The sequence below is a fragment of the Lineus longissimus genome, chromosome 8 (genome assembly GCF_910592395.1).
Source record: "Lineus longissimus chromosome 8, tnLinLong1.2, whole genome shotgun sequence".
NCBI lineage: Eukaryota > Metazoa > Nemertea > Pilidiophora > Heteronemertea > Lineidae > Lineus > Lineus longissimus.
The window spans coordinates 1,644,717-1,672,713 of record NC_088315.1 but is presented as its reverse complement, the minus strand read 5'-3'; the positions used below and the strand labels follow the sequence as shown (position 1 = coordinate 1,672,713).

At 41.2% G+C, this 27,997-nt stretch overlaps 1 protein-coding gene across 6 annotated transcripts; it reads right to left on the bottom strand.

Annotated features, from left to right (window-relative positions):
• Positions 1-9: 9 nt before the first annotated feature.
• Positions 10-27,997, bottom strand: LOC135492287 (uncharacterized). 6 transcript variants are annotated; one of them, XR_010448055.1, is made up of 4 exons: positions 27,262-27,997; positions 5,193-5,323; positions 1,212-1,358; positions 10-1,010 (listed from the first exon to the last, which is right to left on the bottom strand). XR_010448055.1 is itself a non-coding variant. In XM_064778652.1 (4 exons), the coding sequence occupies exons 1-4, from the start codon at positions 16,989-16,991 to the stop codon at positions 931-933; spliced, it is 429 nt and encodes a 142-aa protein (XP_064634722.1). In that variant the 5' UTR covers positions 16,992-17,279; the 3' UTR covers positions 10-930. The 6 variants fall into 6 exon arrangements, 1 of the variants encoding a protein (XP_064634722.1); XR_010448053.1 differs by lacking the exon at positions 27,262-27,997 and adding an exon at positions 16,926-17,279; XR_010448056.1 differs by lacking the exon at positions 27,262-27,997 and adding an exon at positions 13,032-13,106.

Sequence of the window (27,997 nt, the reverse complement as noted above, 5' to 3'; positions counted from 1 at the left end):
TTTCAATAGTTATGGTAATTAAATGCATATATTTAAAGGATAAATATCATTTACAAAAATAATCAATACAGAGATTAACTTAGATACGCCTCGCCCCCGTCGCGTGCCTCTTTACCGCCTTACGACGTGTCTGTCGCACGAGATACCCCTCCAAAGATATGACTCCATCTTGAATGCACGAGCAAAGTGTGAGAGTATGAGAGTTGTCCCCTATTGAGGGCGATAATTAGGGCGCTTCGTATAACACTAACAGTACATCTTTGGCAGTCTAGCCAACAAGTCTACTGGCAACAAGTCTGGCCACTTATGTACAGAACTTTTTAACTTAACTTTAGTTAACCACAGAGATTTTGGTGAGAGGTCATCACGCATTGTAAGCAGGTGATATGTGTCCGTAGTAGCTACCCCTCTCAACCAAAATGAAATGCAAGTAGAACAGCAAGCCTCGCCTACCCGGCAGAGGTTTATCATAGTCCGGGTGAACATTACACCCAACAACGCACCCACCCCCCAGAGATTTCTCAAAGTTCGTAAGAACGTCACATAACAATGCACCTACCCGGCAGGGAAGTCTCCGCGTCCGTGTGAATGTCACACACAACACACGCCTATATATACCTAGGAAACACAGCATTTCCACGCTGTCTCTTTCCTCAAACTGCAGTGTATCTACACAATGCATACACACCGTATACATCAAGTCAAGTGTACATCCACAGCTGCTAGAAACAGTTGTCTCGTCACAAGTGTGATGTGCTCTCTAAGAATTCCCTATTGTAATCCGACGTTCCAGTGATTCCCTTGGATCTGGTCGCCTTCGTTCAACATCTAAGTGTCCACAAGCCCTGTAATCCACTGTCCACCGAACTGCACCGTGTTGTCTGCGAGCACCATATTATTTACAGTATTATCATTAAATTTGAACAAATACTAGGACATGTAGTCTATATCTATCATTCCTAAGAATTGTAATGTCGTGAAAAATTCGTTTAATTCTATAATGCCATCATCTGAAAAGACAAACAGAGAGCATTGTGAATTTCACGTGGCATTTACAAAAAAGAGACTCTGGTTCGAATCTCGGTTTGTAACTAAATAGCGTCACGAGGTTTTTCTCAGTGGTTGAAGGTGTTTTTCAAGAACTTGGGAGCATGTTTTAAGATATCTGCCCCTCGGTGTCATTACAGTTTTCTGTACATTCTGTTACTTACTATTAATGTCGAACAGTTCAAAGAGGCTAGCAGCGAATACGGCGTCGTCCCGATGTTCTCTATAATGTCGCGCACGTAACGAGCTAAAAACTGCAAACGCCCTGCTTTCGCCGTTTCGTCTTGAACCCTGTGGTACGGCTTCTCTTTCTGTAAGTAGACAGGACGTTGAAACTTAGTTATGACTGCAACACTACCAGCAACAACAACCGCATGCCGATCCATCAGGCTCTGCATTATTCCACTGTGCATTAGTTCAAACTGTTAGTTCAGACTTGAAGCTGGGCAAGAGATGACTTATTTAGCTACCTGCGAATGCAAAGTGGAATAATGAAGGACATGATGCATTTGCCTACGGTCATGATGGAGTGAATGACAGGTGATCTTTGCACAGACTCTTTTTGCAGTGGAGGCCAAGGTTTACGTCCGAGAAATAAATGACCTCGATCTGGTCTAACGTCTTCGCCATCGGTTTTTGACAGACTCTGGCAGCGGTCGTCGTTACAGAGGATCAGGCCACTTCGCCAGCATGACACGCCCTGCAGAACCGCCCTGCACCAAGCGGGTCATCGAACTACAATACCATATTTTCAACTAGGTTTAAGTTTGAACCTCTCTGACGGAAATCATAGTTGTAATAGATCACATTATGATTTTATCCGCTGGAAGGAATCCCGCTGAGAAAAAAGTAAGTTAATTCAACCACCTAGATAGCAGCACTACCAGCTGACTTCTGACAGTAGTTGTCTTAATAGTAGTTGCGGCTAGGTAAAAATCCACGTGTTTGGAGATAAACCAGCGTTCAGACTACATAGTAAACAAATGGGCGTTTTTTTCGTGTTTACCGACGTCTCTTTTAGCGATTAGATCAAACTGCAGAGGGTAAACATGCTGTACGTCTCCGCGGGTCACAACTATTGAGTGATGGCCGCGGGAGGACCTGACCAGACACGAAAAGGCAACATGATCATGTCTTTAAAAGACTCTGGAAGAGCCTTTTATATCCAGATTTGTTAACGAACGGGACAGGTCGTTGGGGAGTCTCTCTGTGTACTTTGACCAGTGAAGTAGGGACCTTAGAGGATAGCACCAACAAGACATTATCTCATACTATGGTCTGCATGATAAATTCGGTTAGCGGTGGGACATTTCCTTAATCAAAGGCGAGGAATGATGCCACGATAACGTTACGATCAACAGTGTACAATCCACATCAACAGCAAATGTCAGCCTACATCATACCATTCGTTTGCTTTTGCCTTTGAAGCCCCAGATATAACCGCCAATAAGTGATTGTAACTGTGTCAATTAAAGAATGATGCATCCATCAATGGTTTGGCAATCAGTCAGGTAACATCATTAGGACGATACCAATGAGCAATTAGTTCATCAACTTTATCAAGAAGGGATTGATTACCTTGTCTCAGTTTGCCGATGCTCGATAGAAGAACAATTTCTGTCTACAGAAAATTCATAGGAGGTCAAGTCCTTAAGCCTCTAGGAATACCGTATTTATCGCCATTGCTTCTCCTTTAGATGCAAAAAGTGATAAATTCATCCATCAGTGTAGGTTTGCCGATACCTGATGGAAGATGAGACACTGGTTCTGTCTTTGCACACTAACCATTAGTTCTATAACCAATGATTTGAACTTTTCGCACCTAGGTCAGGACTACACTGATATGCAAAGGAATCATTGAAAGGCATTAAACAGAATGATATCTCATATATCATGACCGTCCAAGGACACTTTAGGTCGTTGGCTATTAAATTGTCGCATGTATTATCGGACGCATAGTAAAGTTGTTAAAGATTTTAATCAATTATGTTGCTATGTGTATCATATGTTTGCTATTAATAACCATGTGTGACATAAGCGACAAATCCCCTTGCAGGACAAAGCCAAGCGTGCATGCGTTGTTCAATAGGCGAGTTTGGATTAAAGCCAGTTGAGGGAACAAAATGAATGAATCAATTTAGCTTTTGTTTCCTTCCCAAGAGGTTTCTGATTTTCAAACGTTTGTGAAGGATTTCAACTCCAGTTTACGTATACCTGTTTTGAAGAAAATAGTGTCACTTTTTCCATTTGAAGGATGATTAAGTCGGTATGTTCGAACGTGAAATATTGTAGTCACAACCATTCACCTGGAGCTGCTATTGAAAAATTGGCCAATAGATTAAGTCATTTGGCAAACCATCAACCGAAAGATATATTTCATGTAGCACAACCCGTTCAGACAGTCTCGTCTAGACCGCTCCGAGGAGTTAAGCTCAGGTGGCCGCCATGGTATATTACATTACTCAAATTAGCAGTTACAGCTGATTTCAGTGCGGCTCCACTGATCATGATCGGTCACCTTGATCTTTTGGTAGCCTGGAAACCCTGTAATTGTGGCGATAGCCTCTCACTAAGATATCTCATTTGGGATTTGCTGAGGAGTGGGAAACAACGCCAATCATTTTTTTACTGAAGCGAGTTAATGAGTTGCAGGGGTCTATTATAAACCTTCACCCAGCCAAAACTACCAGACGTGTTTATTTAGTGTACCAGGCTAAATACAAAGCGAAACCTGCATATGAACTAAACCAAGCCAACATCTTTGATCAGACATGATGGTATAATTATAATAGCTCGTCTTTGATCAAATCGATTGTGACAACTTCTTTCTCCTTCCTCCCGCGTGTCAGATTCCTAAGATGACCCCGGCTAGGTCAAACCACCGAGGCTAAATGTTTTGATATCATACCATTGAACTATCAAGATGGATTGTGACCTGTTATTACTCCTATGCCTTATCTGATTACTAAACAAACAGGGGTGACCTTCAACAAATATCTTTCTGCTGCCAATTTAGATGTTATAACAAACGTGAAGGGTTTGATCAACTGCAGTCTATGACAGCGTGGAATAAAATGAGTCTGTGTCTCATTCATCATTTGCCTGACAGTCCTTCAAATGGTAGCATGGAATGATCTCATTGGCCCGATTAATCTAATATGGTATGACTTTGATGATATTCTGTCCACTCGTAGATCAAAACTTGGTCTAAACAAAGCCACGGTGTTCGGCACGTGAAATCCTATAGCGAGTTTTCAGTATGGCCAATACCCGTACATTCTCCATGACTTGTTGACCACGATACCGAAATTCTTCGGAGATTACCGAGCCCTAGCGAAGAGGAATGATGGTCACATCATTGCGTTTTTAAAACGTTCTGGACCATTGATCTATTCTCATCCAGGGGCGCATTCGCAATGACGCTATTAAATCTAAGGTCTCAGACTGATATATTTTCCTCGTTTTTGGTTCGACGTCCCAGTTGACAGTAGGCTAGACGCTAGATCAACATGTAATACATGAATCGTTAGCTTTTTATAGTATTAATCAACCAAAGGCTCATTGAGAGATAAAATGTGATCAACTGGTGGTTGGAAAAGCATAAATTGTCTCCAGATTCTGTCAGTAGTTGGGCAATAATATTCCCGTTCTATTTACACGAGTTCGACGTCAAATAAAATGATGCCAAGATTCAGAAGTGTATTACAGGGGAACGGAAACCTTATATTTCAAGAGTGAGCTGTCGAAGCAATATGTATATAAACGGACATAACGCTGGCCGTCGATAGCTGAACATGGCGAAACTAATTTTGAGCGGACGAGGCCGACTGTTGTCAGAGATGGACATGGCAATTGCCTATAAGGGTGAGAATTGCCAAGAGCACATGGGCAATTGTCCACTTGTTCGAATGCTCTTGATGAGCCATTTCAGGTGATACATGTTCATGAATGATGTTTCCTGTTAGATTCTTCACTTAAATGTTCAAGTGGCTGCCCATTTCTGGGTTATGTGGCGGATGAGGTGGAACGGGTGGTCAAAGGATTTTTGAAGGGCTCCTCCTCTATCGCCGTGAGGTCAATTATACCCAATCGTTCTGATGCTCACAGAAGCAAAGCCTGAAGATTGAAAATGTTCATTGTCTTACCTCTTGCTCTTGATCTTCCGCTGGAGTGCCTCTGGTGTTCGGGAATGTGGAAGCCGCCGGACGAAAGTATACAACATAGGAAAGACAACAAGACCACGATTACGTGTAGAACACCCATTGATGTCTTGTGTCTGCAAAGAGAGGACGGGATGAATTATGCCAACATGTGTCCAGAGAGATCAGCCAACATGGTTTCATTGCCTGGGGGTTTTTCCGTGTCGTTATCTTAAAATGAGTCATTGTACGCCTTCAGGTTATCTGAATAATTTCCTGTAACAGAAGTCATGCAAATCATAGTATGATCCAGGCTTCTTCACTCAGTGAAACTCCGCCAAAAATTGAAAATGAGGAGCTTCCCTCCTCCTACGAGAAGCGAAATTCGTAATGCCACAACATGCAGACGCGGACTGGATTTTAACTTATCAGAACACCAACACTGATGGTGATGTAGTTGTCTGGCTTGAAAAATCCATCAGGAACAAGGTTACTGTTTAATCTTTCGACTTGTTAGTTTTGCCTCTCGGCCGTATCACATCCTCTAAAAGACCTAGCCTCAGGCGCCAAGGAACACAGTAGCATGAAAACAACCTGTTCGTCTCGTGGAGAACTATCGAGAGATCGATAGTTCACCATTCATTGGATTGGTAATTACCCCGTGTTTGAGAACACCAGTGGCCATGTGGACATAGAGATTGTCAAAAGCCTTACTGCTCATGCCCAACATCGATGTGCTCTTTACAAGAACAACTAAATATTACTCAAGTTATAACCGTTGCTCTATTCCTACAGGTGGCCTTTCAGTTTTGAAATCTAAGCGGTAGTTTTAGTTAAGATGAAGCCATCGTTTTGACTTCTAGGAACATACTTACTGCGGTAGTAAGTCAGTTGTTTATCTTGATAGTTTAAGTACGAACAACAGGGTAGAGAGACGGTAAGATGAAAAAAATATATTCAGAACATTCGTGTTCGATCATCTTCTTGGAAAATGTTCGGCCAAGTAGTAGATCCATGTACTATAAGGTGTCCAAAAGTACTTCCTGTTTCATCTGATCAGTTACCTGCTTGTCTTATACTTGTTGTCATTCGAAACTTTTTCAACCAAGAGCATGAAGAGAAACTAGGATTATCGTCAGTATCGATACCTGTTCGAACTGATTTCGGAGCGATATGTTGGCTACCGAACCGCAACGTATCCCGGACGAAATAACCCGAATCAATTGATAAAAAGCGCTGGTTGTGCAAAATACCCTTTTAAATACAATAAGAAATGGCGATTACAAAAGGAATACGAACCCCTAAGTCAATGCATACACAGGGAATGGAACAAACCCTCTCATCTTGTTTGACAAGGAGGAGTTTCTGGACCAAGCTGTCTTAGGTCTTGAACACATCATCCAGTGGATCAACTGAAAAAATCCTTTGGTAGTCGACGAGGCCCCATCGAACAGTGCAGTGATCGCACAATATGTGCATCAATCATCTTAATGTACAATGCTTGTGTTAGGATCAGTGACAATACATCTACGTGATCTATCTTTCTGATATAAGATCCGTAAATATAACCTATATCATTAAGCATATAAGGTGTCGCTATAAGTGTCGAAATACAGAAAATTCAAGGCCGCTATACAACTTATAGGTGCGTTTCCGGCCAAGGTCTAGACGACGCAAAAGAAAAAAAAAGACAAAATGATTTATCTGAAGCTTATCGGAAAGAGTAAGGAAACATTCTTCATTCCTCTTACGATAATGGAATTCAATGGTCAAAAACATATTTCCCTTTGCTTATTGTAACCATAGGTGGTAAAGCATGTTATGTTGAAAATATCATTTAATGATGTCAGCACCATCTTGAAATAAATAAATGGGGAAATTCCATCATCAGACGACCTTACCCAAGAGATGGTTCCTGGATTGTTCTTCTATTGAGTGACAATTGTAGTTTCAGCGTGGCAAGTTATAGATGCAAGTTCTTTGGATTTTAAACCTTTGCTAAATTTGTGATTAAGCGTATGAGGGGCGGGAGCCTTACATATAAGCTACAGAAAGTATGTTGAGGCATTATTAGGTTGGAAGATAACGCATCAGTGATTCAGACTTTGACATGCGTTTTCGTGTTAAACAGATAAAACTAAGCGCTAAAAGATGTGATCCAATCCTCGGTGTGTGTCTGACCGGAAGAAACGACTAACCGGCGGGTTTATGCGGTTAGTCTAAACGATAATGAGAATCACCAACAAATTGAAACCACTGCTTAACTTGTATTCTTATCTTTAAAGTCTAGGTAAAGATGTATTTAAAAACCACCTGCAATATTCTCAATTCTCAACGGCTGTTAGATGTTCTGGGAAGAGTGAGTCATGGTTTCACTGGGTTTAGATGATACAGGTGGTCTAACAAGGCAGGCCCAGTTGGTCCATCTTCCACCTGTAGTAAGCAACTCGTAACATGAAGAGTTAGGTCTGTTTTCTTATCACTGTAGTAAAAAGAACAACTTCCACCGACTTCCTCCTCTTGTTCTGTTTTCGTTTCTCATGTGGTTCATTATTCTTCCTTTGGTTTGTTTGAGGATGCGTGCACTTACCATTTCAAATGGTTAGCCTGTTCAAGACACTGTCTTCTGCCTGACAAGAAGGCATGGGCCTATCCGTGTCTTTCTTTCTTAGCATCATCGAACAATGGACTGTCATGGCCAAGTCTTGCTCAAGATACTTCATTCCAATATCCCCTTTTTTGTCTTTGGTGAGGATTATCCCAACCATTCTTACCACAGAATGTCAGAGTTGTTTTTGCCTTTGCTAGGAAGATGTAGCCACAATTTTGCCTACACACCAAAGCATATGTGACACTTAGCCGAGAGATTTTCTTGAGTTCAGTATGTCACTTCTGATGGATACGAGAATAGAATAGAAAGGTAGAATAGGCAAATCAATGAGCCCGTTCGACCAGTCAGATTTAAGTAGTGAGCCTCCGAAAATTCGCCTAGCTAATCTACATCTAAGTATTTCGTGTTGTTGTCAGGATGTTCTATCTGATCGAAAGGGAAGTTTCATTAGCGTAATGGAGTTTTCTGTTTCCATAGTTGGAGACGAGTATTCGCTCTTATCAGGGAGGGCAATCTTTCATCCTAATGCTCGGTGATTTGGAATCTTTGCGTGTCTGATCATAAGAGCAAGTGCAACAGCGTTTGCTCTATCGAGCAGGTCGAAGTGAGGCCAGTCTCCCCATTGGGAAGTGGCTAGTTCACAGAGTAGGACAAAAATAGTAACGTTGAGTGGTAGTGACCGAAAAAAAGACTAATTCATGAAGTGATGATTTGCTATTTAAACGCAATGCAACCACAACTAATAACATCGTGATAACACGACCACAACGAATAAACATGTAAAAAGTGCCTTTAAGATTTATTCACGCATTGAGCAATCGTGGCAGAAGTAAATAGGGCAAAACTTGAAAATCTGTCGAGAATTAACCACTTCATTACCACAAAGTTAAATTTAACTTTTTCGGCTGTCTACAATAATGATGTTGTCACTGTGCCGAGACGGGCCAAGTCAGACGTCTATAGTGCTAGAAGTGATAAGAAGGTGAATGCAAGAATACCCTCTGGGCCAGGAAGTGGTAAACATTGCCATTTGGCATTATTGCATTGTGAGAAATATATGATAAACGGCTGATAAATGTAAATGAAATATGAAAAACGATGTCTGTTACTGAAGAGTGGCCGACAATGAATAACTTACTCGACATGCCAAGTCGCCTTTGTTAATTTGATATTTATTTTTTTCCGGGCAATGACCTGTCAATGTTTTATTGGCAAATAAAAAAGGAGAATTATTAGAGAAGAAGGAATTTTTATGGTCGGTTACGTCTGTCTACGCACAAATGTGAAACTCACGAGTATCTTTTGTACTTGCCACACACCGTGCGGGTAACTAGATTGTGTCCGTTGCGGTGAAACCACTGTTAATAGGATCAGCATTTTGGTTGAACCTTGCCAATGCGATATTTCCCCCTACCGCTACCACCATATATTCGCATATCTTGTCGAATTTCGGCTGGAAGTGACAAGCTTTGTCACCCTATGCGAATACGATACCGGCAAGACTTGAAGAAACTGCATCACCACACCTTGTGCGACGGTGGCGACTTGGTACTCCTTTTGTATTGCCTTCTCCCCTCGTCACGCATCCCTCCGCCAACCAAAAAACAGTCCGTGTAAAATGAATTCAGCACGATCTTTGGTACCGCCCGTAGATTCAGCGTGCTCATACTGAGCTGGCTACGCTGAGGTTTTCAGAATTTGCACAGTATCGGAAGCCAATGTTTCGTTCCACTTGGCCTACGTACAGAGAAGTATCCTCTCAGGTGGCCATGTAAGAACTCTGAGAGTATGAATGGAACAATCTTTGTTTGAATCGCACCATTGTTCGCACCTTGTCTTCCACTTGACTTGGTACGGTTGAACAAACAGCTATCGCGTGAAGTCGAGTGAAGGTGAAACTGGGACAGAGATAAAACACTCCACTTAAGTACCAGTGCGAAGAAGCAGCGAAAGCAAATTGAAATTCGTTCAGAAAAGACTTATGCTCCTTTGAATTAGTAACCATCTTGATGTTTCTGTCATGATGGTGCCTTGATATCTATTGGTGAATAAAGCTGGTGCTGTACCATCAAAATTGAGAACCTAGGCAGTATTAGCTTACTCAACTAAGAGTCTCATTGAAGGAAAGTTATGAGCACCTGCTTTGCCTGGTACTGTTCGATAAACCAGCCTCATTTGAGGGGAAGCACCTAGACGGTGGCTGACAAGCCCGGCTGATAATGCCCAATCACCCTTGCCTTATAAACGTGTCCGGCTGACGACGGAGGCTGTTGGCAACCCGACGCCAGTGCAAGTCATCAAATCTGCAGTGTCTCGGGACAGACTAAAGTTATTTTTGATTAAAGTAATCTCATATGTCAATAGCAGTGATTGCTTACGTCACAGATAATATTTACCCGCTTTTGTTCTTGTCGTCTTGGGAAAATTTATAATAATTGCATCGCATATTTCTTCTAACTCTCTTATTGAATTGGCTAACCTCGGGCATGGAGAACTTGATATGTGTCAATGCTTGAATGGAATTAGCTTAATTTGTCTCTGTGGGGTCGTCGTGTCAACATCAACTATGCGATAGACTACCAATATTTTCTCGGTAGGGAGCAAGAGTTTATGCTAAGTAACAAGTGAACTAATAGGCTAAAAAATAAAATCATTTCGTACCAAGCGAAAATATTGATGCAAAAATCAAAGATTAACCACAGGGGTTAATATAAGTATGTCCCACCTTCCAGGAACATCCACTAGGACATGGCCTGGGAAATCTTGCCTTTACAACAAGACAAAGGTGGTAAACCAATAGAAACCTGAGAAGGCTATTACGCACATATCGTCATAGTGCCAAATAGCCACTGTCTTTAGAATAAAATGGGTCCGTTATAGCGCCTATCACTATTAATAGTAAAAATAGGTACACTATAGAGTGTCGATAGATTTTCTGTTGATATTGAAATCGTGGAATGTCCGCATAGAATGCCTTTATACCTTCTTGACAAATTGTTGATCAGACATAAGTCATCTGTCGTATTCACTAACAGGTCTAGGGGTTAAAATCCGGTCGTACAGGCGAGATAATTTGATTGATATAACCATCATGAATTGAACATTATTTGATAATCAATTTGTATCGAAAATATTCGGAGCCAAAGCTTTAGTTCCATCGAATTAAGTTTCTGAAAGCCAGCCATCGAGGCACCGCGCCGAAATATGTCATGGAAAGCTCAATCGAAGGATGATTGAAATGTGACGAGGCGACAATCATATGAAGCAGTCGTTTTCGAATAAATTATCTCACTATTACATAACAGTGTGCTTTATTCTGATTAGTTGATGACAGGTTTCGTCGGAACAATTCTCACTGCACCGGACGGCGAATGAAACCTAACATAACAGTTTAACTTCACCAACATACTATGATATCGAAGAAATGAAAGCTAGATATTGGTACTTACGAAGAACATGGATGTCGTTCGGGTAGCTCACCACCCTTAAGTATCACGTCATTGGCGTACAGTAACCATCCAAACAGTTTACTAAAATACCTATCCTGGCTACAGCATGGAAAGTGGAAAGATGGGCCAATCTTGCAGGTAGAGGAGACCGTCGGTTACAACAAGTATCCATATGGTATGATCACGAATGACAGTCCGCTCATATGCCAACTGATCCTGGTGCAATCTCAAGATGAATGCTGCATCTGCTCCCAGTCTGTTAAGAAGAACCATCCAAAAGACAGAGAGGCAGCCAGCATGCTTCGATCGACACAAGTGCTCAGTAGGAAAAGCGAAGATTCTAAACTCCTTTCATTGGTATTACAAACACGGTGCTGCTCCGCTGATCCCGGCGGTCAATCAGGCTGCGCTTTCTTCAAGTGAATGCAATGGATTCATGGGGCGCACTAGATATCAAGGAAGGCAGTGTCAGTGCAGCCAGCCATGTGATCGATTGGGAACGTGCCAGGGACACCGGCTCCGAATCTACAGCCCCTTTTACATACCGTTACTCGAGGACACGCTACCGAATGCATATTGGTATATCTTTCGAGTGTGGTTATGTAGTTCTCGTGCTAGTTTTGTTTTTCGCATTTTGGCGAATGGTATGTGACCCAATAAAACTGGTCTGGAATTCACATGGACAATCCATGTTTAATTCGGTAGTAATGTAGAATAGAATTAGTATCATAAAGGTTACAGAACTCATTAATTGATACTGATACTGTACATATTAGGGGTTGGCTTTGCACAACTGTCCTGATTGAATTTGTTGGTGATTCTCACACCACATGGTTTAGACCTAATAAAACCGATTTCGAATTCATTATTGTAGAAATCATAATCAACATTCGGAAGTTAAAGCAAAAATTAGTAATGATGGATCTCAGTATAGTGGTAGAATAACTTAATGATAATATTAAGTTCTTAGCGATCCTCACGGTTTCCCTGCACAAAGCGCTTACCCGGTATCCACAAAAACAATCTGGGTTAAAATGAGCAACCAGAAGGTGCTTACCTTAACTCGCCAAGCAGCCATTCGACCGGTAGTCAAACCCACGACGCTCTTCGTTACCGCTGCCTCATAAAATAAGCAAACGTTTGCAAATTCCTTGCACTCAAGTTTTACTGGCTTGATTGCTTGGTTGACATGTTATTGAGACTTTATTTGAAGGATTCGGACATCCTTCGAGCGCGCCATATGAGGTGAGCTCGCTGCGTTGGCATGGCAGCTAGGACGGACTGCAATACTGTCACCGTGATTAGCTGATGATTCAAACACCAGCTACATGCTATAAATTGACGGGACATATCATTCTTCAAATTTCAAAAATGAGTAACATGCTTTCGATTCAGTGAGTGACTGGTGATATCTTTTCGAAATGACAGGTCGATCATGAATATTTAACTTTTATGTCTGTGCGATAATAAAACCGGCAGTTGCAACTTACCCGAATGTGATGCCTTCTGTAAGCGAGCCGTAGAAATTGCAGATTATTGTTTGGTAGTTTTAACTATCCATACACCAATCAAACATTTAAAGCCATTGATACAATTGCACGTTTAAACTGCGCTTCCAAGATGCAGTATAGTGCAGACGGAGTGACAGTAATAATCACAGGATTGCACTCTTTGCTACTTTATACAAGTGTTGGATTCGTCATAGGAAATTGGTCTGTACCAAAGAAAAAGAAGGTGACACTACCAATCGGAAAGATGATAATTGGCGATAGTCAAAATTCTTACCACATTCATCATTCGCTAGTCCGTCAAAGTGCCTGTTGCTGTCGTCAGAATGCATTGACCATTATCCTGATAACTTATCTTACATGTGAGAATGTTTTTAACGACATTAAATCAACTTAAGTTATCTAAGCCCATGCTACAATGTACATCCACTCGGATTTCCTTTTATCAGAAGGCCTTTTTGAGCTTCTTTATCAACTCTCATAGTTGGCATTCTTGGCTTTGTCCAATTGTCCAGGGTATAACATATCATTTGAATACTCTCATTCTAGTATCAGTAAAGTAACGTCTATAGTACGACGCTACAACCTTTCTTAACTCTCTCAAAAGGGAAATATTTGTGGACCGTAATTTATTGTCTGTTTGACACCGTTTCCGTCGTGTGCCAGACCATAGACATGATCATCACAGTGTAAACTACTTTGGCGTTGGTTTTGATACCAATAACGCATCGAAATTGCTTAAGAACGTGTGTCGATCTCGAAGAGACTTCCTTGCAAACAGAACACATCTAAAGGATGCGTCTGACTATTCAATAGTAACGACAGATTGTCCCCCAGGCCACACACATGGGGCGGATGCGCAACTTTCACAATGTCCGACTATGCACGTTGGTTCTTTTTATGATATGGTGACCTCATAATGACAATGATATAACACGATCTGCTAGGTGGTCTAATATTCATCATGTAAAACCGGCCCCTCGGGATTCACTGAGCGGCTGTCATAACAGTCAAATTATCAATTGATTTTGTTAAAAATTACAACGGTGTTCAGACATGGCAAATGCACAAAAGATGAATCTTGTCGCCGTCGACTTGGCCTTTGTGCTTGCATGGCGTCAATAGGTCCACTCAGGTCACGCATTATCAGCGTAAAATGTAAAATGAGGCAGATTTGTAAGAATGGACCCCATTCATAGAAAGAAAAAGAAAAGCGATTTCAGAAAATCATTAAAAAAAACCGTTAACGAAATAAAAGCGCATTACGCTTTTTGCAGGCCAATTTTTTTTTGTGCGGAATTGAACATTTCCTTTCAAAACGGTACATCTGATGTACGAAATAAAAGATTAGCCTCAAGTGCAAAGTGGCCACTTAACGTTCAAGACAGCAAACGTATCTATCCTCTCTTCTGAAGTCGCTGTGTTCTATATGGTGACCCAGAACTAGGCCAGTGGCTAAGACTGCCTGGTTTGGAGCCCACAGTCAGCGTGAGACTCTTGGCAGGTTTCTTTGTCAAACTTGACGGCTCCACGCAGGTACATGAGTGGGGACCGGTAAGAAAAGTGCTGGTTTGAGCATCTTATCAGAGTTCTACTGAAAAATATCAAAATAGACCGGCGTTAAAGTAGAAAGGCGTTACTTCCCGACAGTATACCAAATAATTGTGAACTTCACCAAATACCATTGGCATCATTTACGTATTCAGTATAAAAAAATATCTCCATTTAATATGTCGATAGACAGAACGCAATCTGTAATCATGATAAAGACACTACGTAACAATATCCGTTCAAAACGTATCATTATCCGGGTGAGGTTAATCAAGTATTTCAGAGAAACACACCATTTCGGTCCAATTAGTTAGACGTCCCTTAAGCTACTTCTTTTAATGAAATCGAAGCATGCTGCATGAAATGCGCCGACTGGTATATTGTACGGGACGAATCGTCCATACACTTTTGCAAGTGAAAGACGGGTTGCCTGTAGTACATGACCCTACTCATGGTATCTTTTACCCACGGGAATGGCTTCGCATGACAACATATTGAAAGAAGTGGCCCATGAAACATATGTCTAAAATCAAGTCAGGAGATATGCGTGACGAGATTGCGTGATGCAGAGAAATCGATGACCCGAGGGAAAATGACTAGCCTACGCTAGTTTAAACTTCGACGATTGACCGTATCAAATGCTTTATTGCCACTTCGACTTTCGATAGAACTGACTAGATGTTTGTCGGAGAGTAAGCATTACGTTATGTTAACATCAAATGCTTGATATTTTATGTCAACAAATTGCTTATACCTTCTTAAGCCCCTCGTAAGCCCCTCGTACTAACGGATGCAAACTATGCATTATCTTCAGTATTCCCATGGACACCACTGCAGTGTTTCAGACATTCACATACTCCATCTTCTTGTGGGTATTGATCATAAACGAATCCACCCACTTGACATGCTTGAACGCGTGGGGACCCTTGATCGGGCGCTTCTCTCGTGTCAAGTGAGGAATGTTGGGAGTAAAACTCGCCTCTCGTCGGTTATTTCATTGAGTAAATATACATTATCGCTATAATCCATTGCAGTGTCTCTTTAAGCATGTATCGGATACATAGAGGGTGACAGATGGAAGAGAACTGAATTAAATGCATTCAAGAATTTAGTCTCTCTTCATATTTTGTATAAGGTCAGTGACAAATACCTTTTAAATTCCAATATCATTGACATTCTAAATGAATCTCTTGAGGAGGTTTGGCTGATCGACTAACCTCAGAAATGTGTTGTTAAACGCAGTCCATAGCGCATGTTGGTGGATTCAAGTTTAATACCTAACAGTAAACAAAAAGTATTAAACAATTTACGAGGTTGGTAAAGGAAGTTACACAAATGGCACATCCATCCGAGACTATTATTGCCTCCAACTCATATGTTTGCCTAGAGTAACATCCCTAACACCTGCGTTCTGATCCTAAACATTCTATTTGTGGCTAACGATATTGTCACCAATACTCAACGGCTGCTAATTTGTTACTACCGTCATCAGTTCTACTGTCTATGATGGCATCTGGTCGCAGTTTGCACGATTGACGCCCGATTGACCAGGTCACACTTTGTATGTTTGATCTCGGTCATCTCAAAGGTCAGAAGAGGTGACCACCACGTTACTATAACTCTCAATGACTTTTGTACCTGACACATTTTAGAATGAGCCGCGATTAGAGCCTTCACTTAAAGTGACCTTTTACTTTTGTAAAGATGTTCGTGTCTTGCGATACATTCTAAATTGGTTAGTGATTGATATAACATGAAGGTATTTGGTGATTGCTTTGCAATGAAGTCACTTCGCTTGATTGATGTCTATATCAAAATTAGAACTGGGTGTCAGCGAGAACATGATACTTAAGGGGGCTACTTTCCTATTTACTGTGAGATAGTAGTGACCTCTATTGTCAACTACATGAAGATCAATCTGACCTACCCTGTCTTGTCTCCTGACGTGTCCTGTTTTAGGTCGAAGGTCCGTGCCAAGTTTAGTTGGACATAATTGTACCGTTATATAAATGTCATACCTAACAATATCGTCAGAATGTATTCTGTCGGCACAAAAACAGCGCTGAAGTATGACAGGTGGCCAGTGCTGTCTGTCCGCCACGTTTCAATTCAAGTGCTAAAAGTTTAGTCATCATACATAAGCCACGCGCACAATACGTACTAGACCAAATATTAAGAGCATGATGTGTGATATCTGACGTGAAACTGAGATAAAGGACATTATAGTCGGTACATTTATTAGTCCACAAGGTAGTACCGCAGATGTAATGCTAGAATAGCTGCTCACTGGAAGACCAGATCATTGCATCCCACCATAGACCCAGCAGCCGAGATCTTTAACAATTTAAGCCCCTATTGCTACAAGGTGATAAATCCCCAACTGCTCCCAGCATGCTCCCCCACCAAAAGCATCGATGGCCTTAATATCCAAAGTAAAAATGACTAGTATTCAGCTCTCGTCATTCTAGGACATCCCTGGCAAGGCCTTCATCTACCCTAGTGATATGTGGCAAAAGCGATTATCCCAAACCATTGACCCCTGGGCGACACACAGTCACTGACTCCCGGTCACAATCCCAGCAACTAATATCCCGAAACATCACAAATGTTCCTACCTTACCATCCTTGTCGGACAAGGCAGCTCTGTCGGTCCGGTATCCAATATGTCAAAGCCATGGACCTCCATCCACTACGAAATCTATACCGTGCAAGCGCCATGCGAGCGAAAACAACACTGATTAGCCGCTTGCATTCATGATCACTCCGTCATATTTATATGCCTTCAGGTACTGACACTTGATCACTCCCACAAATAGCCAAAGAAGCCGAGCGTCAATTCATGCATCCCTGTCTACCACCCTCTCATCGTTTAAGACGCTGCTATTCCTAACAAATGACATTCTATTAGGTTTTCCTGGTCCACTCGTCAAGCCAAAGATAGTCCAACCACATTACCTCGACTGCAGTGGGTGGGAACGAGCGCTCCCATGGGTTAGGAAGGTTTACCAAATTTGTGCCGTAAATTGTCTTCCATTATACGACCAATTGGCCACGTCAATACCGTGAACGAGTTGACTTGATTCGATTGAGTAGACGAAAGCGGTTATCGAGAAAGAAGCAGGGTTTTGCTCATTTAACGAAGCCTTTCTTGCCTCGAACCCGGCCACCACAGTATCATTGAGACCAAGTCGTCCAAACCTTATTGATCGTATGAAACATTACACTAGACTTGTTTGTGTAGGAGGCTAATGACAGCATCCGCCTCAGGGAGACCAGTAACTGATCATGCCTGCCAGTAAGCCGTGATTGGACTTTTCCATTGTCTCAAACCTGTCCGCCAGTTAGCGGCAAATATACAACGACAGCCTCCCGGACAGAACTGTGGCTACACGGACATTGCTATTGTTAGGAGCAAACCATTTCCGATCTATGGGTTGACATTGCTCATTTGACACGTCTGAATCATTAGTGGCTAGTTCTGTGACATACGCACCTACTCATTGGCTCATCCAGAGTGAATTTTCTTGGATAGAAAGCTATGTTGAAGTGAAAAGGCATTTAACGTGACTTACACCAACCTCCAACTTAAATAGCTTTTTGTATAGTCTATCGGGGGTGGTACCTAGAAAGAAACCCTTGAAGTACGTGCAGTTCTCTTTTCAGAATTCTGCAGAGATTAACGGTGTTGTAAAAAACCTTCAGGGATAAGGTAAGAGTGGGTTGCTGACCAAATAAACGCTTCAAATGACAAAATTATTAGCCATTGCGCTGGAAATTGCGATCAAGGAGAGCAATAGAACTTCGTAACGAGGTTCTATGTTCGATTTATTCGACATCTTCTCTAAACATTTCTTCACTTTGCCCTGTACGTGAAGTTTAGCTTGGAATTTTGCCTATCATCTGTTTTCACCAGCAACGGGGAGTTTCAAAGCATAGCTTAAATACTCAAAACCTAATGGGAATAAGTGTCAAAAACAGTCGTCTTTTAAAACAGAAGATTAAGTTGGTTAAATCTTCAAGTGATTTTCTAAAACGAGTTTCGCACTGACACGAGTGATCTTGTTAGATCATATTGTAACAGAATCATCGAACGTCAGGATCATTCCAGTCTTACTAACCCTGTCGTGCCAAATAGTATCGAGGTCATCAATTTTTACAAATTCTACATAATGTTTACAAATTCTACATAATGATTAAGTACTGTGTCTTAGATGTTGGACAATATTTACTGATTTTTTTTTTTCTGTGAAGAATTGAGAAGAGAGATACTTGCATACATTTGTATGTTCTTGGTGTCTTTCATTAGAATTTGAAATTCCATAGCTTTGTCCGAGGAAGAGCAGGAGAATTAGGAGGACATTGGGCAGAATGCTGTATATCAAAAGCTGTCTCTGAATAGTTTTGTGGGATGGCCATAATGTGGGCCATGACTCCACCCCAATCTTCAACGGCCTCGGAGAAGAAATAATTCATAGATGTCGTATAAACCTAATGAATTGGCGCCGTGACCTTCTTACATCAAAGCGATAGTGATACCTCTCAGGATGATAACCTGAGCTGAAAGTATATCTAATGATGATCCAAGTCGCCGTCAGGTTTCTTTATCTGACTGTTTATTTACAGTAGTGTCGTACTGAATGGGTGGCGGCATTGCCCCAAAGGCGACAAGTTGTATTCAGAGTTATCCATGTATGCAGACGTGTAATTGCCATTCTTACAAGATGTCAAGCTTGTGGGTTCCTAACTTGACGATGTCGGCAATGAGATAGGTGTCGTATTGAAAGTATTTATTGAAGAGACAAGATATGAGAATGCACGAATGTGTACTGACATATGTAAACATTCAAGCCTTCGAGGAATGTTCTTGCCATAATGTTTTTCTATGACACCAATTAAATCCTTCAATTCATCGATGGCATATATCGGTTTCCAATTCTAATTTTCAATTAGGCATTCCTTAGATTGATATCTGGGTAATATCGGCCAGGATTTGACCAGGCGCTGTCATCTCGAGTTAAGGATATTGCCCTTCCTTCTATTGACACAACCGCGATGATCCCAATTCCTGATATTTCTGAAGAGTTCAAACTTCAATTCTGTCCGATTAGTGTTTGTACTTATTGAACATTTGAAAATGATTCCCGATCGAACACTGACAGGCGACCCATGCAATTATCTAATGTATGTCCCAAACACTAAAATTACTTTGAACAAACAGTGAATTATGGTGCATCAGCCCGGTAAGTTTGGAGAACAGGTATGCAGAAATAGTTCGACAATCAATTAAGAAACAGTGTTTTGTAGACGGATTTGATTGAACTAGTGATCATTGGTATTCCCTAATGATATGTTTTACCGCAAACAACCATCTTACCATAGAAAATGTCAGCATGGGGACACTTTTTGTGATCTAAATCGGTGACAGGATACTAAATGGCACCTTTGTCTAACAAATGTCTACGGATGGGTCTCGTCCTTGTCAGCAAGTTCAAACCTAATTCGGTGTTAAATTCGGTATACAAGTTATTCTAACGACATCTTGCAATAGGCAACTGTCTATCTGTTTTATGGCCTTTCCACCAAGTTTAATTTGTCAGAAAAATGGCATAGCATTTTCAAGTATCCAACTTGGAACGCGATTACCTTTCTTGGCAGTTTACCACTCACAAGTGACTTACAGTTATTGCAATCGGCTTTTTCATCGATATCATCATCATTATCATGACAACAATGCGCCTGTCCGAACTGGTAACAGGTTAGTAGGCGGGCGCTAAGTATTGTTGATATGACAACAAGAAACAATGCGCTGTCAGAGGAGGCATTATCCCAAAGGAAATGCTGAGTAATAGGTGTAAGAATGATATATTGTCAAAATGATCCATTGCATACATATATAAGTGGCGGGAAAAGATATCTACTTATTGCTATTGGAGAGCATTTTTTTCAATCAGCGTATCGTCACATTTTCTTAGCGGTCAAGCGGTCCATGGTTTTACCCCCTCGGTCGATGTGAGACCGTGTTTGCTTACTTTCACCATCACCAACATACAGTGCATCCAAATAAGGATGATATACTAAAACTGTTTCTCTGTGCCAAGTGGACATGGCACTTACTTCGCAGATTAGACCAGCAGCTGGTTTCATATACATGTATTGAGGCAGACTTTAAACACCATTCTTTAATGTTGTTACAATATTTGTTCCATCATCCTGAAAATAAAGTACACCGAGTCCCAATGCATAATTTCCTAGAGACTGAAGCAGTTTCGCTGTGTCACCAACCCGATTAGTGTTTTTAAATCATGCCAGACATATACCTGTCAAGACGAAACCACGCTAACGACCTTTTTAATGGCATAACGAGTTTGGAAAGCAGTTGGGGCTTCAGATGATCCGTTTGAGAATCTTCAGAGATAAGGAGGTGATCAGTTACTGTAAGTGGTTTGATGAATTGGTCTTGCCGCACATGGAAAGTCGTTGACATTAAAACTACATTATTCTGTTCCGGGTGTTTTACGAAGGTTTCGAGATTGTACCAGATGCTTCGACATCGTTGTAGGGTTTTAAATTCGCTCTACACTGAGCAGTATCGCCGTTTTGTTGTAGAAAATATACACTAGCCCAATAATGAAGTGTGCTAAAACCTTACCAAAGGAACAATTATTACCCCTAGTCATCCCACCAAATCAGTGATCCAATCAACACTCTTTCAAATCAAATATTGGAGCTAATAATCAGCTATTGGGGGCTGGTTTGGGCCATGGAAGATGGACAGTTAACAGCAAAGGTAAATAGAATCAGAACTTACCGATCGTTCCGGTGTTCAGTCGTAATCCGTGTTTGCCATGAAAACCACTCCCTGAGATCTCAGTATTGCAAAACGCTTGCAGGTTAGCAATTAGCATTAACCAAATTAACCCGTGGATGCTATACAGTATCCATTCACGACCTACGGTTAATGGTTTTGTTGTCTAATAAATTGTACAATGTATATTCAAATAGATTTGTGTTTGTCGTCACAGCTAATGCATACGTTATTGGAAATACTTCCAGTGCCAAGAAGTAACTGATGAAATAATTGCATTTGTAACCAACGAGATTTCCTTCTCTATTATTCAAACACTCGGCTGCCATCATTCGTACTCGCCATCATGGCCATCGGCCGCGCCAACAAAATTGAAATAAACGTCCAGATCAGACAAATGTTTTCAAGAAAGAAGTAATGTACAGTAATCCGCGCATCAACTGAATCTTCATACCAACATGAAGAACCTTCCAACTCAACAACTGGTACGACAAATCTTTCAAATTAGTGAATATGAGTCTAAAAAGTAATACATCTTTGATAACTAGATAATGAGTTTGAGGATAAAACTTACTCGCTGTATTCCACTGGGGCGGAAACCAAGTTATAGAACTGATAATTTGTCTTCTGAATCTAATCCCTTTAGTAATATCGTGGCATTTGATTGGCTAGTTCTAAAAGAAAGACGGCAATATGTTATCTACAATCAGTTTTTTCCTCTTGATGTCAACTGGCTACATCTCTTTGAAAGGGATTGTGGCAGTCTTTCTATTCTAATTGATCACGATCATGATATCTGAATCATCAAAAATATATCCGTAATACTGCACAATTGTTTATTGGAAACTTCTGTCATGCTATATTACGGTAAAAAAATATGACGTCAACACGATTACCTTATGATCATATGAAGGCAACAATAACATTCATATTGGTTGCATTAATTGCACAATGATTAACTTTCTGCTAACAATGAGGCGACTTTTTAAATCATGTACAACACAAAGCTCCATAGCTCAATATTACATGGAATCATATCCCTCATGCGGTTTCCGTTCCACCCACGATATTACCCGACCAGGCCGCTAACTAAATGACTGTGAATGAACAACAGTTACGCCGCGCACTGTTTCTAAATGAGCAGATTAAGTAATTCTCCAGACCGCTTAATTAGCTTAATTCTGCCATTAGATACTCCCAAATGTGATTTGTTACTAGTCAAAATCAAATTTCTTCATTACCATCCAGGAACACCCGCACCAACTGAATTTTTATCACATTATACAGTCCTCAAAATGAGGAGTGGTTTGGTGCACAATGGTCGAGGAGTGGGAAAGGTATAGACACACCACAGTAAGCCTGGCTTTAACCGATATTAACTCATTATTCACCGTAATCAGGATGAAACGAGCGGCCATATCGACCTTTTCAAAGCTTTCTCTCCTTAATGACCCAGCAACATCAGGTTCACTCTGGTCTTTCTGATAGTGTGTTGAGCTGTGACACCACCTGGGTCCAGTCAGGTTTTTCATGGAATAGACAAGAGCCATTTTCCGTGATGGCGCATTGTATAATACTTTCCTGACTTTCTAGTTTTGGCATATCATGTATTACGAGTGCTGGTTTACTACACGAGCATCGGCTAGCCATTACAATTTCATGCTTAATTCTGTTATTGAAGCAAACCTTGGTGAGTATCCAAAGTTTCATTGACGACCATCCTTTTGGGAATGATCGTAGACAGTGTTATCAGCAACATTCACGATACATCATCGTAGCCTTGTATCAGGCTGTGGTTTTTCCTTGTTTTTCCTCTATCATTTTGAAGCCATTAATTCAAATTCCTTGAAGCTGGCAGCTAACATTGGCGTACCGTGGAGAACATGGCTCATTTCCTGAGCGCTGCGGTAGGGGAAACACAACCTCCACGAAGGACCGTGTCGGAAACGCTATCAAATGGTTCCTGCAACATTGTTTGGAGCAGACCACAGTACGATCCTTGTGTTGTTCTCGCTCACTGTTTCCTGTTTTGATATGTTGTTTGATATGTTTCTAATTATCACAACCTTGATTGTGTCAGTTGCCTTTATTCTGTCTCGTCGTCAGTTTGCCAGTGTGGTTTCCTTAAGCGCCCCCGTCCAACCTGAGTATTAACGAACGAGGCGTCACACGTGACAAGTAGGGCACCTTTCTTCTATCAGTAACCTTTCAAAAAAATGGATACAGGTCCTGTTAACTGATCAAGGCGTGTCGCAGTAATTCATGATGATCTCGCTCTGGAGATAGTCAATTTGTAAGTTCCCGGGAATCTATCGGTGCCAATGCATTGGTTGTACCTCTATGAGTAATATTTCATACAAGGTTGATGAGTGCTGTTGCCGTTCAGCTCACTTTTAACTAACAAAGGCGGATCACGGAGGGAAGATTTTGCTCAGGACAAGGAGAAAATATCGTTGGCTTAGTACTGTTTATTTGTCTTGGCCGTACGCGTGTATTCTGCTGTGCTTTTTAGGCTACAGACAGATAACCATTTGTTTCGAGTTGAACAGAAGCTATTTCAGTCGTTAGAGCCACTAAATTTATCAACGTTTGTTTACGCCAATACGTACGGATCGAATTGGGTGATTTACTGAAACCACTTTCTGAACAGAAGGTAAACTGGAGAAGGTGTGTTTCAGACGGATAGATGATCAGGTTGCACCATTCTGTCTCGGCGGTTTGTGGATCCAATCATGCACGTCTTTCATTCATTTTATCCATTATTTCCCGCCGAGGAGGTGCAGACACGTGTTGATGGAGTAGTAAGATAAAAGGCTTGGCAAACTATGGCAGTTCTCACAAAGACCTGTCGAAATTCGGTGCCTTACTCCTCGTTATTAAATATCAGCCGATGGATACTATCCTCAATGACACCTTCTAGCATCATATGGCAGTTAATTTATAGCCAGCTGAAGCTACTATCTTACGGAAATCGACCCATAGTTGATTTCTGTAAAAGGTACTTAACCGATACTAAAGCATCTCCAATAAGCATACGTATGTCCAATGTACTTAGACACTTACCGATTACTGGACTCTAGGTAAACACACTCAATCGAGCAAGTATTTGTCTTGACGGTACTTGAACACTGAAATGACTCTTGGCCCCTAACCAAGACCACTTACACAACTCGTCCAAGCGTACAACAAACATAGTTCTTGCGTTGCATCCTTCAAATCGATGTTTCGACCAACTGATTTAACTGCGCCAACTCGAATACTTAGGTAGTAGCCATCACTAGGCTATGAGGCTCCTCGTTCAATCGAACAGGAAGCTTCCAATAATATAAGGGACCCCTAGGTAAGAGGTGCAAGCAACGTAGAACGAGAAGTCATGAAGTGAATGACCTGGTTTTTTACGAAAGATGGCGATGAACTCCCAATCGATCATCCTATAATTGAACTGCTTTTAACGGGCGCTGATTTGTTGTTTTGAGACTAGTCGTCAGGTAGACTAGAATACGAGTCGCAGGTGGTTGCAATTGGAGAACGAATTCGTTTCAATTAAAAACACTTTAACGTAACTGTCTGGTATGCTCTTTTCACGCCTCTACGTGACCACTTTGGTTTCTTTTCGAAGAGATATGGAGACGTGCGTGTGTTACGAGTAACTCCATGTGGCTTTTTCACTTTGCTCATCTTATGATATACTGTAATATTAAAGAGTGCGGAACCATCAATTGGAATTCACATGGAAAGCCATCAATGTCAGATAAGTAGCTCGAGCAGTCATTATGGTAGGATGTTATTTATAACATGGCCACCATGAGCTACTCCAAATAAAACACAATATAACGAGCTTACATAGCTTCCTACGAGGTAAGATGTCGGACAGACCGAACGGTAAGCTAATTTAAAGGTATTTTAGTGGTTTAATAACGGTACTGAGCTGAGTGTCTGTCTCACTGGTGGAAAAATCTCTTATCTTGCACTGACACTTACCAAACACTTTACATTATGTGTATTCAGTGTGCTCGACATGGAGACAGTAACTCACTAGCCACTTTGGTGCGTCAAACCAGGCCTGAATACATGACGATACAAACTGGTTCATTGAATTCACGAGAAGCAAGAAACAACTTGCTGTATTTATCTAACTCTTCTTCCTGATATCATTTTTCAACCAATCATCGATGCCAAAGAAAGCATGTTGATTTGGGACATTATATACAAGGAGTAGTTCTGAGTGCTGAGAAGGTTGTGATGAAGAAGCAATGCTGATATCAAGCAATTATATCATTACTTCTGATTGATGTATAAGTTTCAAACTAGTTGTCTTGTAATTCAAGTATTCTGCTTCAACTCGACATACTATGAACATTGACTATATGATCGCACATACCCTCTCATACATGAGAATGTTCGATTCCAAAGCGCTACGATAGGTCGTGTCAACGATATAATGTAATCTATTTGCCAGGAAATTGGATTCTCAAAAATGAGACTTGATGGAGGTCGATTGGTTTCTTAAAAATGGGACTTGATTGAAGTCGATAAAGTGATGAGCTCTTAAGTTTAAGTTTAATTAATCCCTGCACTTCTCACCAGGTCGCCATTTTGTGTGACAACCAAGGCGATACATAAAGTCATCTTTTATCTACACTCGGGGATCCTCGTGGAGGAAGGTTACGTGTTCATTGTCTGAAGTACGTAGTGGAGAAGCACAAATCAGCGTTGTTGGATGGAGTAAAAAATGCATTGAGTGAGGGCAGATCAACACTAGAATAACTGCGTATCAATTTCAAAATGCACCTAGGATGAATTGATGTACCTGAATACCAATAGACATGACTTGCGTCTGCCAGAAGCTGGTTAACGCTCTCCTTTATGCTGTTCCTTTGTATAGCTTTAATAATGTCCATGTTGTCTCTTAAACGCAGTGTCAAGTAGATGTCACACACGTCGTGTCATTGTTGTATAAGTAATAATTCACATGTAGGCAAACATGGGTTACAACTGATTATACTCGATAAAATGAACTGCATTGATCACAACATCCGTAGCCCGACTAGGTTATCTTCAGCGCCAAGCCTGGTACTCATCTGACCATTTCTTACTAGTAGAAGACAATGATTTAGGCAGTGTGCCACTGATCTGATGAAATAGGAAATAGAGTACTTGAAACGCTGATAACTATGTGGCATAATTCATAAACGTGACGTCACCATCGTTATTCTGCTTCAGTGTGTATGTACTGTTACTAATGCATGGTATGTATGCCATTGTTAAGCTTGAGAATGCACTGAGTGCCCCGTATCTTGCTTCTCACCCACGGGGCAGGCTCTAATGGCGGTAATCCTTCAGAACGACTTCGTAGATTACGGGGACTTCGCTTCAAACAAAGGATATTAATATTTAACTGCATGTGGGAGTTTGCCTAATGGAATAGACACCAGCTTGAAATAGCATTAATCACACGAGTACCATGTAAATTGCTTAAACCGCTAAACACTCTAGGATTGCCGATAGTTCCTAGTATATAGTAGTAACACATTTTCAATCGAGGTATCGATTTGACATCTACTAAAAATTGGACAAAAGAAAAGCTAGGTCATCATGCCTTATTGTAACACATCCTGTTTCATTCGTCATGTCATTTTATCATGATAATAAAGCAAGGCAACAGCCTGTGGACTGTCAAGCCAATGTGCTGTGCAAGACAACACGAAAGAATCCCAGGCACAGCTGAGTTTAGCTCTATTGCATTAATTGCTTTACCTAAAGTAGCATATTCCTTTGTGATGCAATTGCTAGCCAAGTTGCCATAAACTTTGTAAAACCTTCAACCGTTACCATTAGCCTTACCGAGCAAGCTACCATTTACGTGACCAGTCCTTATGATATTCTCAGCCCTATAAGGCTTGTATATTTGTCATTAACCTCGCTAGCTTTGCACATTTACCTTGGCACTGGTCTCTGGAAATCAGCCACTATTGGTAGTTTCATTCTTTTTTTCGCGTTCATTGTGTAAGTAAACTTCCATAGTCATCCACTACCTTAATTGGCTCCTCTGGCTGGACCGAATTCTCTCATGGATAGCCCTTGCACCACCGGTCTGGCTCCTTATACTTATTACTGCAAATTTAAAACGACAAGCGAAATGCAAACTCACCTCTCCGAATTAAAGCATTCATGTTTATCTGTCTCTCGACTAATTTGATCTTCTTAGGCAATTATCCGAACCTTGATAATCCCAGTGAACACTGCAGTGTCACTACAAGGTGCATGGCTGTCTACGGCGATAGCCAGTGCAGTTCCGCCGTGCACCCGAGAAGATTCCAATCGGACAGTTTGATCGTATTCGATTCCAAAGTGCTTGCCTACCGCACATCGGGAACGATGCTTCCTTGAGCAACTGCACAACTTCTTAGCCCCTCCTTGTCTAATTACGTATACTTGATTTCACAGTCCTGCAATTAATTCGGGATGAAGTCCAATGGTTTGTAGCAGCTTGATCCTTGGTGCTAGATGCAGTATCTAGATAATTATACTGTACGATTTCCTATGTTTATCTAGGTGTCCGATGTAAATCTTATTCCAGAAAAAACAGACGTCATAATATAGAAAAACAGTACTAGCATCCTTGTACCCATTCCACTGAATGATGTAGACAGTGCAATGCATCCAGGCTCCAGCAGATCGTCTCCGTTAATTCAAGCGTAATTCCCGATGCGAGGAATACGCCGCAACATACAAAATCCTTAAAAAGATTGCAGTTCAGCCCCGGCCGGGAAAATCGATTCTGGTTAATGAAGTACTGATGTGCATGGTAGGAATTGTGAAGCATGAAAACAAGAGTCGATAAAGAAGGTTGTGCGTCCTCCCAGTGGGGACATGCTGTACGTAGA